This window comes from Schistocerca nitens, chromosome 5 (genome assembly GCF_023898315.1).
Source record: "Schistocerca nitens isolate TAMUIC-IGC-003100 chromosome 5, iqSchNite1.1, whole genome shotgun sequence".
NCBI lineage: Eukaryota > Metazoa > Arthropoda > Insecta > Orthoptera > Acrididae > Schistocerca > Schistocerca nitens.
Genome location: NC_064618.1, coordinates 376702708 through 376714298, shown reverse-complemented (window position 1 = coordinate 376714298; position 11591 = coordinate 376702708). Strand labels below are relative to the sequence as shown.

Below are 11591 nucleotides of genomic sequence, written 5' to 3'. Positions count from 1 at the left end.
GTTTTTTTCTGACCCTCCAGGAGAAGGTCTTTGCAGTATTTCAGAACAATGTGTAGTGATGATATTATCCAGAACCTAGTTCAGCAATCTAATCTATACTGCACATAGAAAACAGGTGCATCTTTAGATACAAATGTTCGTGAAATAGAAAAGTATATAGGGATAAACATCCTAGCAGGTGTTGTGAAAATGCCTAGTTACAGAATGAACTGGGCAGAGGCTACAAGATTTTCTCCAATAGCTGACTCAATGCCTATAAATAGGCTTGATAAGCTAAGAAATTATTTACATGTGATTGACGACACTAAAATGAAACAAAGAGAGGACCCTGATTATGACAAGCTGTTCAAGGTGAGACCATTTGTTGACAAAATCAAACAAGGTTTTTCAATTATTGAACCTCAGGAATATCATTCAGTGGATGAATTAATCATTCCTTTCAAAGGTCATTCATCCCTGAAACAGTATGTAAAAAGCATACCACACAAGTGGGGTATCAAAGTTTTTGCTCATGCTGGTTCTAGTGGAATTGTGTACGATTTTGAAATATACCGAGGGAAAGGAACTGTACATAATGATACTGGTCTTGGTATAAGTGGTGATATTGTGATGAGGCTTGTGGAAGGACTGCCAAAATATAAAAATTTCAAAGTGTTTACAGACAATTGGTTCACCTCTTACAATCTTATTTCTGCCCTGAAAAACTATGGCATTTTGGCTGTTGGAACTGTTAGATCCACAAGACTTCAAGACTGCAATCTAAAAGCAGACAGTGAACTGAAAAAGCAGGGACGAGGATCATACGATTATCGAACTGAAACAGAAAGGAACATCATAGCGCTGAAGTGGTATGATAACAAGTCTGTCGTTCTTGCATCATCATACAAAGGAGTAAGTCCAGTAGAACCAGTGAAACGTTGGTCAGTGGGAGAACGAAAATATATTGATGTTCCAAGGCCAGACATTGTTAGAGAATATAACCGTTCGATGGGAGGAGTTGATCTGTACGACATGCTGGTTGCTTTGTATAGGAGTAATATTGATGTGAAAAGATTTTATCTAAGGATCGTATTCCACCTTCTTGACATGTGTGTTGTGAATGCGTGGCTCATATACCGCCGACATTGCGGACAAAGAGGAATTACCAAACACATGTTTCTGTTGATTTTTCGGTCTGATGTAGCTCATGGACTACTAAAAGCGGGAGACATTTTGGTAAGAAGACGAGGACGGCCATCAGATGACAGTCCATCGCCTACAGTTGTGAAGAAACGAGCCCCATTGGTTCCCAGCCCAGTTGATGATGTAAGTAAGGTATGACAACATTGGACACTGGCCACAGAATGTAGAAAACAAACAGAGATGTATATTGTGCATTACAGCATATTCTCGAACAAAATGCATCAAATATAATAAACTTCTTTGCTTAACCAAACACAGGAACTGTTTCTTAAATTTTTATGTACAGTAACAATCATGCTGTAAAAAAACATAAAATTGTTCTGAAATGCAAGTTGCATTATTGTATGTACTAATTTTTCTTTAATAAACTACTTCAAATTGTGTAATTAAAATATTCATTCTAGTTCCATTACCAAGCAGTGTGACATCCCAACCACCTGACTGAAGGAAACAAATCCTGCCCAATGATGCCATATGGAGTCATCCCAAATTTCCCTCCAAAAACAAAAAAAAAAAAAAATTTCTTATAAATATATATTATTCCAATCATTATGCAGGGAAATACGCGAAAAAATATTTTTTCCCACAAGTAAATAAAAGTTGGGCTGGAAAGGGATAACAACCACCAGCCTTATCACGGCAGAAAAGTAACGCCGTCCGTCCAAATTTCCAGTCATCGAAACCACAAGTGATGGCTTTTTTCAACCATGATAGGTGCCTGCCCCGTACGAAGGTGATAAATGCAATCTGAGAACGTTTTCTATCCTCGGTGGGTGCATTGTGATATTTATTTTTATAGATCATACTTCTGTGTGTGTTTCTTTCAGGCACACTGCAAGACCTTACTGATCACGTACGGAGGACAAATTTTGTTAGAGACAAAATGTTCGCTGGCGCTTCCTGGTGATACTAGACTTCGTTTAAGACTGGTTATGCCGCAGAGTAGCGGCAAGGCGTAGACATTCCGTGGCATTTGTGTGTAACGTGTGTCAGCTATGTTATCAGTCTTCCTGAAAGGCAGTAAGCTGAGCAAAACTGCAGTTCCTCTTTCGCTTCTAAAATATTTTCCTGTGTTTAAATGCACTTTCTCTTACGATTCTCTTGTTGAAATTCACTTTGTGTGTTTATTAGCACACCTGTTTAGCAGGCCCTGCTTAATAATATATGTATCTATAAATGGTGGTCAGACACAATGTGAAAGCTTGCAACAGTGCTGCAGGGAATGTAGTGCTAAGAAATAATTCTTAAGAATGAAATTGATATTTGGGCCGTTTCCGATTTACGAGGCTATTCGGAAAGTAAGTTCCAATCGGTAGCGAAATGGAAACCATGTGAAAATCGGATGAAGCTTTGCATGGACGTGTTGGGCAGTGCCTCTAGTAAGCCCGTCGATCACGTCACGTCGCTCTTTTAAGATGTGAGCGCGCTGTGAGCCCGTAAATATTCCTAGAAAATAGTGTCTCCCGCCACGCACGAGGCCCCGGTGAGAAATTTACCCCGAAGCTATGCAGCCCACATAACATAACTGTTAAACATATTCCCTTTCGAAACAATTCTCAGCCGCATTCTGCCGGGGCAATGAAGATGCTCCTGCAGCGTTTTCGATGGGAAATGTTTGATCACCCACAATACAGTCCGTAATTGGCTCCCTCTCAGTTTCATTTCACACCACATGAATCAGTGACTCTGAAGACAACATTTTGGCCCGGACAGCGAGCTGTAGACCAGTGCAGAGAATTGGCGGCTGCCTTCTATGACGATAATATTGAAAAGTTGGTACAACGCTATTCCGAATGTCAAAGTGGCAACTATGCAGATTACTTTGCAGAAGATGTAGCTAACTGTTGCAAATAAAAGATTTTTGATTTTCACAGTGGTTTCCATTTCGCGGCCGACTGGAACTTACTTTCCGAATATCCCTTTTATTTAGCATTGACGGTAGCCAGTCAGATAGGTCCGTGCCAAATTCAAGCACCTGTATTCGCTAAAATACGATACCGGTAATGCACAGACATCTTTGAGTCCATTAGTGACCACTTGTTGAAATGGTCATTACCACTTAAAATGTGCCTTTTTCGGAACTGCTAATTTTAAGGCAGGTTACCAAAAGCTACGTTTGTTCGGTTTGAAGAAACCAAACGAAGTACTCGTCTGACGACATTGTCAGTGGCAGGCTCCTTGAATTTGCGGGCACAACGACCTGGTTGCCTAACCACAAGGCTAGTTAAATTAGTAACGGCGGAAAGTACTGAATTTTTTAACTATTTATTCCTCAGTGCACTCTACCGCACAACACCCTTACGAGCTTTTCAGATTCATTATGACCGCCCAGTATACAGTGATCAGCCAAAACATTATGATCACTGCCCAACGCGACGTTGGATTTCGCCTGGTGACGTTGCGGGCCCGTGACGCAGAACAAAAGGACGCTACTGGCCATTAAAATTGCTACACCAAGAAGAAATGCAGATGATAAACGGGTGTTCATTGGACAAATATATTATACTAGAACTGACACGTGATTACATTTTCACGCAATTTGGGGGCTTAGATCCTGATAAATCAGTACCCATAACAACCCCCTCTGGCCGTAATAACGACCTTGATACGCTTGGGCATTGAGTCAAACAGAGCTTGGATGGCGTGTACAGGTACAGCTGCCCATGCAGCTTCAACACGATGCCACAGTTCATCAAGACTAGTGACTGGCGTATTGTGACGAGCCAGTTGCTCGGCCACCATTGACCAGACGTTTTCAATTGGTGAGAGATCTGGAGTACATTTTCTGTATCCAGAAAGGCCCGTACAGGACCTGCAACATGCGGTCGTGCATTATCCTGCTGAAATGTAGGGTTTCGCAGGGATCGAATGAAGGGCAGAGCAACGGGTCGTAACACATCTGAAATGTGACGTCCACTGTTGAATGTGCCGTCAATGCGAACTAGAGGTGACCGAGATGTGTAACCAATGGCACCCCAAACCATCACACCGGGTGATACGCCAGTATAGCGATGATGAATACATGCTTCCAATGTGCGTTCACCGCGATGACGCCAAACACGGATCCGACCATCATGATACTGTAAACAGAACCTATATTCATCCGAAAAAATGACGTTTTGCCATTCGTGCACCCAGGATCGTCGTTGAGTACACCATCGCAGGCGCTCCTGTCTGTGATTCAGCGTCAAGGGTAACCGCAAACATGGTCTCCGAGCTGATAGTCCATGCTGCTGCAAACGTCTTCGAAATGCTCGTGATGATGGTCGTTGTCTTGCAGACGTCCCCATCTGTTGACTCATGGATCGAGACGTGGCCGCACGATCCGTTACAGCCATGCGGATAAGATGCCTGTCATCTCGACTGCTTGTGATACGACGCCGGCGTTCCTTATTACCCTCCTGAACCCATTGATTCCATATTCTGCTAACACTCATTGGATCTCGACCAACGCGAGCAGCAATGTCGCGATACGATAACCCGCAATCGCGATAGGCTACAATCCGACCTTTATCAAAGTCGGAAACGTGATGGTACGAATTTCTCCTCCTTACACGAGGCATCTCAGCAACGTTTCACCATGCAACGCCGGTCAATTGCGGTTTGTGTATGAGAAATCGATTGGAAACTTTCCTCATGTCAGCACGTTGTAGGTGTCGCCACCGGCGCCAACCTTGTGTGAATGCTCTGAAAAGCTAATCGTTTGCATATCACAGCATCTTCTTCCTATCGGTTAAATTTCGCGTCTGTAGAACGTCACCTTCGTGGTGTAGTAATTTAATTGCCAGTAGTGCATTTAAGCGCAGCAGACAAGAGGAGGGGATCACCCTAATGAAGGTATGGGCTGCAAATCGAGAAATCCATTGTGATAAGTGAGTCTGACCAAGGCAGATTATTATTATTCAGTGCCTGCGAACTAATATTTCGAAAACGACAAGGCTGATGGGATGTTCACGTGCTGCTGTTGTGATCATCTATGGAAAGAGGTAGAAAAACACCGAAGCTACCACTATGGTGTAAATGGTTGGACGTCGAACTCTTCACGTAACGTGGCTTGTCTGCTCTGTAATGTAGGATAGATGGTGATGTGTGTCATCTGTGCTGAAAGAGCGTAATGCTGGTGCACGCGCCAGTATTTCGAAGCACATCGTTAATCGTACACTGTTAAATACGCAGCTCCGTTGTAGACCACCCCTACGTGTTTGCATGTTGACCCAACGACATCGTCAACTGCGATTTCAATGGGCATGGGCCAATCGGAATTCGACCGTCGATCAGTGGAAATGTGACAGCCTTTTGGGTGACTCAGGCTAGGTCGATGGTCGTCTCCACGAATGCACTACTGTGAAGTCACGTTGCCGGCCGATGTGACCGAGCGGTTCTAGGCGCTTTAGTCCGGAACCGCGCGACTGCTACGGCCGCACGTTCGAATCCTGCCTGTCTTTAGGTTAGTTAGGTTTATGTAGAACTAAGCCTAGGGGACTGATGACCTCAGATGTTAAGTCCCATGGTGCTCAGAGTCATTTTAACCATTTTTGAAGTCACGTTGATGTCTTATTATTGCTTCAACTCCCGGCCGAAGTTTGTAAATCATAGTAATGCGGCAGTCCCTCGGCCACGCATGGCCAGATGTTTCCTTTGGGAGAGAGATCTGGAGAACGTGCTGGGAGGGAAAGAGTCAAACACGTTCTGTATCATGGCCAGCAGGTAAAAACAGTACCAGCAAGCGGTCTTGCGTCTTATTGTTGATAGATACGGTCACGAAGACGTCGAGATACTGTTATGTAGTCCGTCCAAATTTCCAACCATGGAGTGATTTCCCTAAATCGCTTCAGGTAAATGCTGGGATGGGTCCTGTAAAAGGGCACGGCCGACTTCCTTTCCGATCCTTCCCTAATCCGATGGTACCGATGACCTCGCTGTTTGGTCCTCTCCCCCGAGTCTACCAACCAACCAATCAACCATGGAAACCAGAAGTGATAGCGTTGTTTAACCATCTGAAGTATGTACCAAGATTCCACGTACTGGGCCCTTAGGTTGATGATAATTACAATCTGGCATTGTTTATTTTTATCCATGCCTCCACATACGGATACACCTACTGTAACGCTGATTTTGAAACACCGTACATCCACTTCCGTAGCTGAGTAGTCAGGGCGGCTGACTGCCATGCAGGTGACTCGGGCTCGATTTCCGACACTGTCACGGATTTTTCTTGGTGTGAGGACGGGTACAGGGTGCGTTCAGTCCTTTTAGGCCATCTGAGAAGCTACTCGGCCGATTGGTATGGGCTCCAAAGTTAAGAAACCTGATAACGGTAGGCAGGGCGGTTGCTAACCATATGCCCCTCCATACCGCATTCTGTGACACTACTCGTGGAAAGGGCAATAGGACTGTCGGCCGGCCGCGATTGGACCGTCTAGGACAACTACATACACTTCAAAGTCTTTCCGGCAAACCGAAAGAGGTGATAGATCGTGTGTGAGAACAACTTTTGTTAGAGACAAAGTGATCGTTGAGGCTTGCTGGGAGCAGAGCGCTAGACGTCCTTTGAGACTGGTAATGTCCCTGAGGGGCGGCAGGGCGTGGTCATTCTCGGCGTACGTGTGTAATGTGTGCTGCCTAACATTCAGTTATCAATCCGCGTGAAATACGGGAGGCCAGGAGAAACCGAAGTACCTGTTTCGCTTCTACTCGTAAAATATTCATTCTTATGGTTTCCTTGGTGAAAGATTTTCTGCCAATCTACTGTGGCAGGTAGCTTGCTGTACACCTGGTTACCAAACCCTATTAATTCGATGAACTCTCGGTATTTGGGACTGAGAACGCTGAGAGACTTCCAAAAAACTATAAACATAATTTAAGCAATGGAAAATACAGGATGAAATGTAACAATATTGTGAGAAGGAAAGTTGCTACTCACCATATAGCGGAGATGCTGAGTCACAGATAGGCACAACCTCTCTGCATATCTACGACTCAGCATCTCCGTTATATGGTGAGTAGCAACTTTTCACCTCATAATATTGTTACATTTAAACATAATTTCTAATTTTTCTAAGCTTCTTCTCCATTACGTACTTGACATGAAATATTTAACGCGTTATATCATTTGTAAAGTAATCGGAAGTTTGAATCTGTTTTATCGGGAAGTTCGAATCTTGAAAGAATAGGAATTTATTGGGTACTTACACGGTGACAATTATTGAACTACATGAAATAAAATCGGCGTAACCTCTGAAAAGCTGACGTTTGGACGTTCAAACTGCACGGTTGGCATGATGGGAATTAGTATGCGCCGTATTGTTTTTTTTATGCGACAAAGCCCACTTTCATATGGATAGTTCGTCAATAAGCAAAATTGGCCCATTTGGGGACTCAGAATCCGCATTTCGCGATCGAGAAGTCTCTTCGCCCTCAACGGGTAACTGTGTGGTGTGAAATGTCCAGTCACGGAATAATCTGTGTGATATTCCTTGATGGCATGGTGACTGCCGAACGGTACGTGAAGCTTTTGGCAGATGATTTCATCCCCATTATCCGAAGTTACGTTGATTTCGACAAGATGTGATTCATGCAAGATGGAGCTCGACCCATCAAAGCAGGAGAGTGATGTCCTGGAGAAGCGTTTTGGGGACCGTATCCTGGCTCTGCGGTACATAGAAATTACTGGCATGAGCTTCGATTGGTTGCCATATTTTCAGGTCTGAAAACATGTGACTCCTTTTTGTGGGGTTGTATTAAACACAAGGTGTACAACGATATCTCCAAAAGCATTTCTGAGCTGAAAACAGCCATTCAGGAGGTCGTCGACATCATCGATGTTCCGACACTTTAGTGGGTCATGCAGAATTTCGCTATTCGTTTGCGCCACATCATCGCAAATGATGGCAGGCATATCGAACATGTCACAATCTGAATCCGAATATCTGTAGTGATGTTTACATTTTGAATAAAGTGTGTACAAGCCGTAGTTTGTAACTAATTTACGTTTTTTCATATAGTTCGTTAATAGTCGCGCTGTAGATACAGTAACTCTTCGGCCATGCTCTACTTTTCTGACAGCTTTCGAGCTCTACAGACCGAAGTCATTATTATGAATTTCTGACTGATGGATGGTGATGACAAATCATTTTCGACCATACAACGCGGAAGATTCACCAGTAAGTAAGACAACCGGATACGAAAGCCTTCACTCTAGGATTACAGCGCGTTTAGATCGAAGTGTTCCATGTATAGTTACACCACGATCGGCGAAGAGAGGTGCAAAGGACATCAGCCCCGCATCCGACTAAAGCAACCAAGCATACCAGCTGTCACAATGCACAGCTTCGTGTATAATCACAAAATGAAATACCATGGAAGCAGTATCGGGGTAGAACGCCAATTTTATGGGACAAAGCAACTAAAGTAATAAATATGTCAGAAATCTTAATAAACCTGGAGTGAGGTTTCAATTTAAGCAAGGCTTCCAGTGCGGCATTGATTTTATTAAGGTCTCACCTCCCATCTTTCCCATCAAAGCTGGCAAAAGTGAGAGAACAAACGTTTCAGGAAGTAATAGTGTGGACTCCGAAATACAAATGAACAAGGAATGAGCGTCTAAGTGCCTAGCAATAGCAATGGCTATTAGCATAAAACAACCAGTTTTCGGTTACGTATGTTCTTTTCGTCTCCATTTTAACCTGTCTGTTAAAAGCGCAAAAATAACCATTTTCTAAAATAACCGGATTTATCCAGTAATAAACAGAGATTTCAAACATAGGTAGAGAAATTATAATGAAAGCTAGGGAGTAGGAGATTATGGTCGACAAAGAGTTGAGACTGTGTCAGAAATGGATCTCACTGTCTACAGCAAAGACCGACGATTGTGAAGGAGAGCGGCGCAGTGACAGCGAGATGAAAAAAATCATTATATAATGACTTCCCCGCATCGTCACTATTCGTTGGTATCAATTTTGCATCCTGAAATAACCATAAAATTATGGTTTCAAGTATTATTCCATGTTTATAACAAGTCAATAAAATTATAGGTATCTCAGTCAACATGCTTGCAAACTAGGTATGGCGCCATTCTGCAATCCAGCCTATGTTCAAAGACGACAGCGAGAAGCTTGAAAACTGCCTACTTACTTTTGTAATCAGAACTTCAATAAAAATGGCAAAGGTAATGTTAATCAGAACACAGGGAGGAATTGTAATGTAAATAACACTAGATTTATTCATTCTTAACATCCCCAGACAAAAAAAATGGCTAAGGAAAGGTCACACAACCATTTTTATTTGACAAACGCTTTCACTAATATGGGGTCAGTGGACGAAGTGATCAGCTAGGAATCGACACACGGCACTAACCAGAAAACTTATCGCTTTATCTGACTTCATACACGTGAATGCGGGTATGGAACAAAAATTACGATAAAATCAAGCATCATACTCTACTAGCCCATAAAGAAAAATATGGTTCCAAAAACAGGGTCCTGAGAAGCATGTATTTTAGTCCTACGCCGTAGCAGCGAATATTTTACCCTCCTGCTGGTCATGGCGGCACACCACGAGGCGTTCGGCACTGAAGTCATGGACGGCGGCAATCTGTTATTAATGGTGCATGCGTGAAAAATGCATGTACGCGGTCTCGCGTTCGGCTAATTCGAAACGTAGGTACTTCCCTATGAGCCTCTGAGCCCCGATGCATTCCAGTGTACAGGTGGGCCCGTTTGCTGGTCTGACAAACCAATTTGACTCAGTCCCATGATTATGCGTGACGGAATATGTCAAAGGTTTAGGCGGCTGACTCAAAACAAATAAGTACAGCCACGCACCACTGGTTGTGTGAGTGATGCTATATGCAGTAACCTGTGACGGTTCAAATAGTGACTGGAACAGGCTCAAGTGGCACACTAGTAAAGGACATAAGTCTCACCCTTTACTAGCGAAGGTCCAGTACAAGCGTGTCCACTTCTCTTTCTCTCCGCTATCATCGCCAGCTCGATAGCAAAGCACATTTACCTCTTAGACTACTCCCACTTTAGCACGAGCCAGTCACAAGCTGGAGCGCCGCATTCGAAGATTAGAGATTGCCCCTTTCTCTATATACACAGATTTGACAAGCCAGAGAGTTAGTTGGGAGAAAAGGAAAAAAGATTCATCTTCGTGGCCTTTTTTCCACGCGTTTACACCAATGTCATTTGCTAACTACATGAACTGTATGGAACCACAGCCCTCCATAAAAAGATTGTTATCTCCCCTGTTGTGTCCATTTCGAACTTTCTAAAGAACGGCCATAAACTCACTAAAAGCCTTGTGCCTTCACAAATATGTTTTGTAATAGTGTCTCGATTTCTGGGCGCCAGTGACTGTCCCACGGAAATTCGCAGAAAGCTCACAGTCGTCTCATGGGCTTCCTGCCTAACAAGGGCCCGTCCTCTGCTATTTTTACGTCTTCAATGCTGTCCCCATTGCAGCGGCGACTTCCTGGCGCTAGTCAGCTTACCTGGACATGGCCGCCGACCTACCGGCGCCATCCAACGTGTGTGCACAATGAGACTGCGAAACTCGGCAGTCCGCAAATGTTTTCACCCAGGTTCCGCAGAAAAACGCTCCCCTCTGTCCTTAGCCGCTATACACTCCTACTGAAGCCGTGTAAATCGGCATCCTATTCCTTTGGATGCAGGTAAAGTTTACCGCTGTTCCTTCACTAGAGCACACAAGCAAGAGCGTTAATTACTGCCCTCCATTTCGCCATGATGTATGAAGTCAGATCGTATCCAGGTATAGCAACCAACTAATAAAGATCAACTTCCCTAAGAACATTACGCAGCGTAACGACGTATTAGAAGTGAGAGTGCCGTGCAATATCTCAAGCTACCATGCAGACCAGATGGGGGACAGGTCTTACAGGTTGCACGTGCAGACGTACAGTTTAACAGATAATGACACAAGGTGACAGGTACATTATGTGTCTCCACAGTGCTGTATCGGTTCTTACATCGTTTGTATGCTGCTAGTTTCTAACTGTAGACGTTGTTATTACAATAGTGCTGATAGCTCTTCCAAATTTCTGTAATAAACCAATTTTTAAATGGAATGGAAATTTTAGGAATAAACATTATAAATTTTTAAAAGATATTTATTTAAAAACTCATAACATTAGCACTGATAACGTGGTAAATCGATATGTCGGTTATTTTACCCAGTTATTACTAAAAATGAAATAACTGTTAGTAACCGAGACCAAACAAATACCGGAAAACACCAGTTATTCAGAAATACCGGTTATGGCTTAACTGGTCGGTTTTCTTATCTCTACTTAACAGCCACTGGGAGACGAACTCTACTAAAAACAGGAACCAACAATGAATCAGAAAGTTGTAGGGGTCCAGCCAGTGATTACACATAATAACATAGCC

The 11591-nt window shown here is 43.4% G+C and overlaps 1 protein-coding gene across 1 annotated transcript; it reads left to right on the top strand.

Annotated features, from left to right (window-relative positions):
• Positions 1-204: 204 nt before the first annotated feature.
• On the top strand, positions 205-1320 carry LOC126260463 (piggyBac transposable element-derived protein 2-like). Its single transcript, XM_049957792.1, has one exon. The coding sequence runs from the start codon at positions 205-207 to the stop codon at positions 1318-1320; it is 1116 nt and encodes a 371-aa protein (XP_049813749.1).
• Positions 1321-11591: the final 10271 nt, after the last annotated feature.

What these genes read in the sequence shown, in the direction of transcription:
- LOC126260463 (XM_049957792.1), top strand. Translation starts at nt 205, where the DNA reads ATGAACTGGGCAGAGGCTACAAGATTTTCTCCAATAGCTGACTCAATG.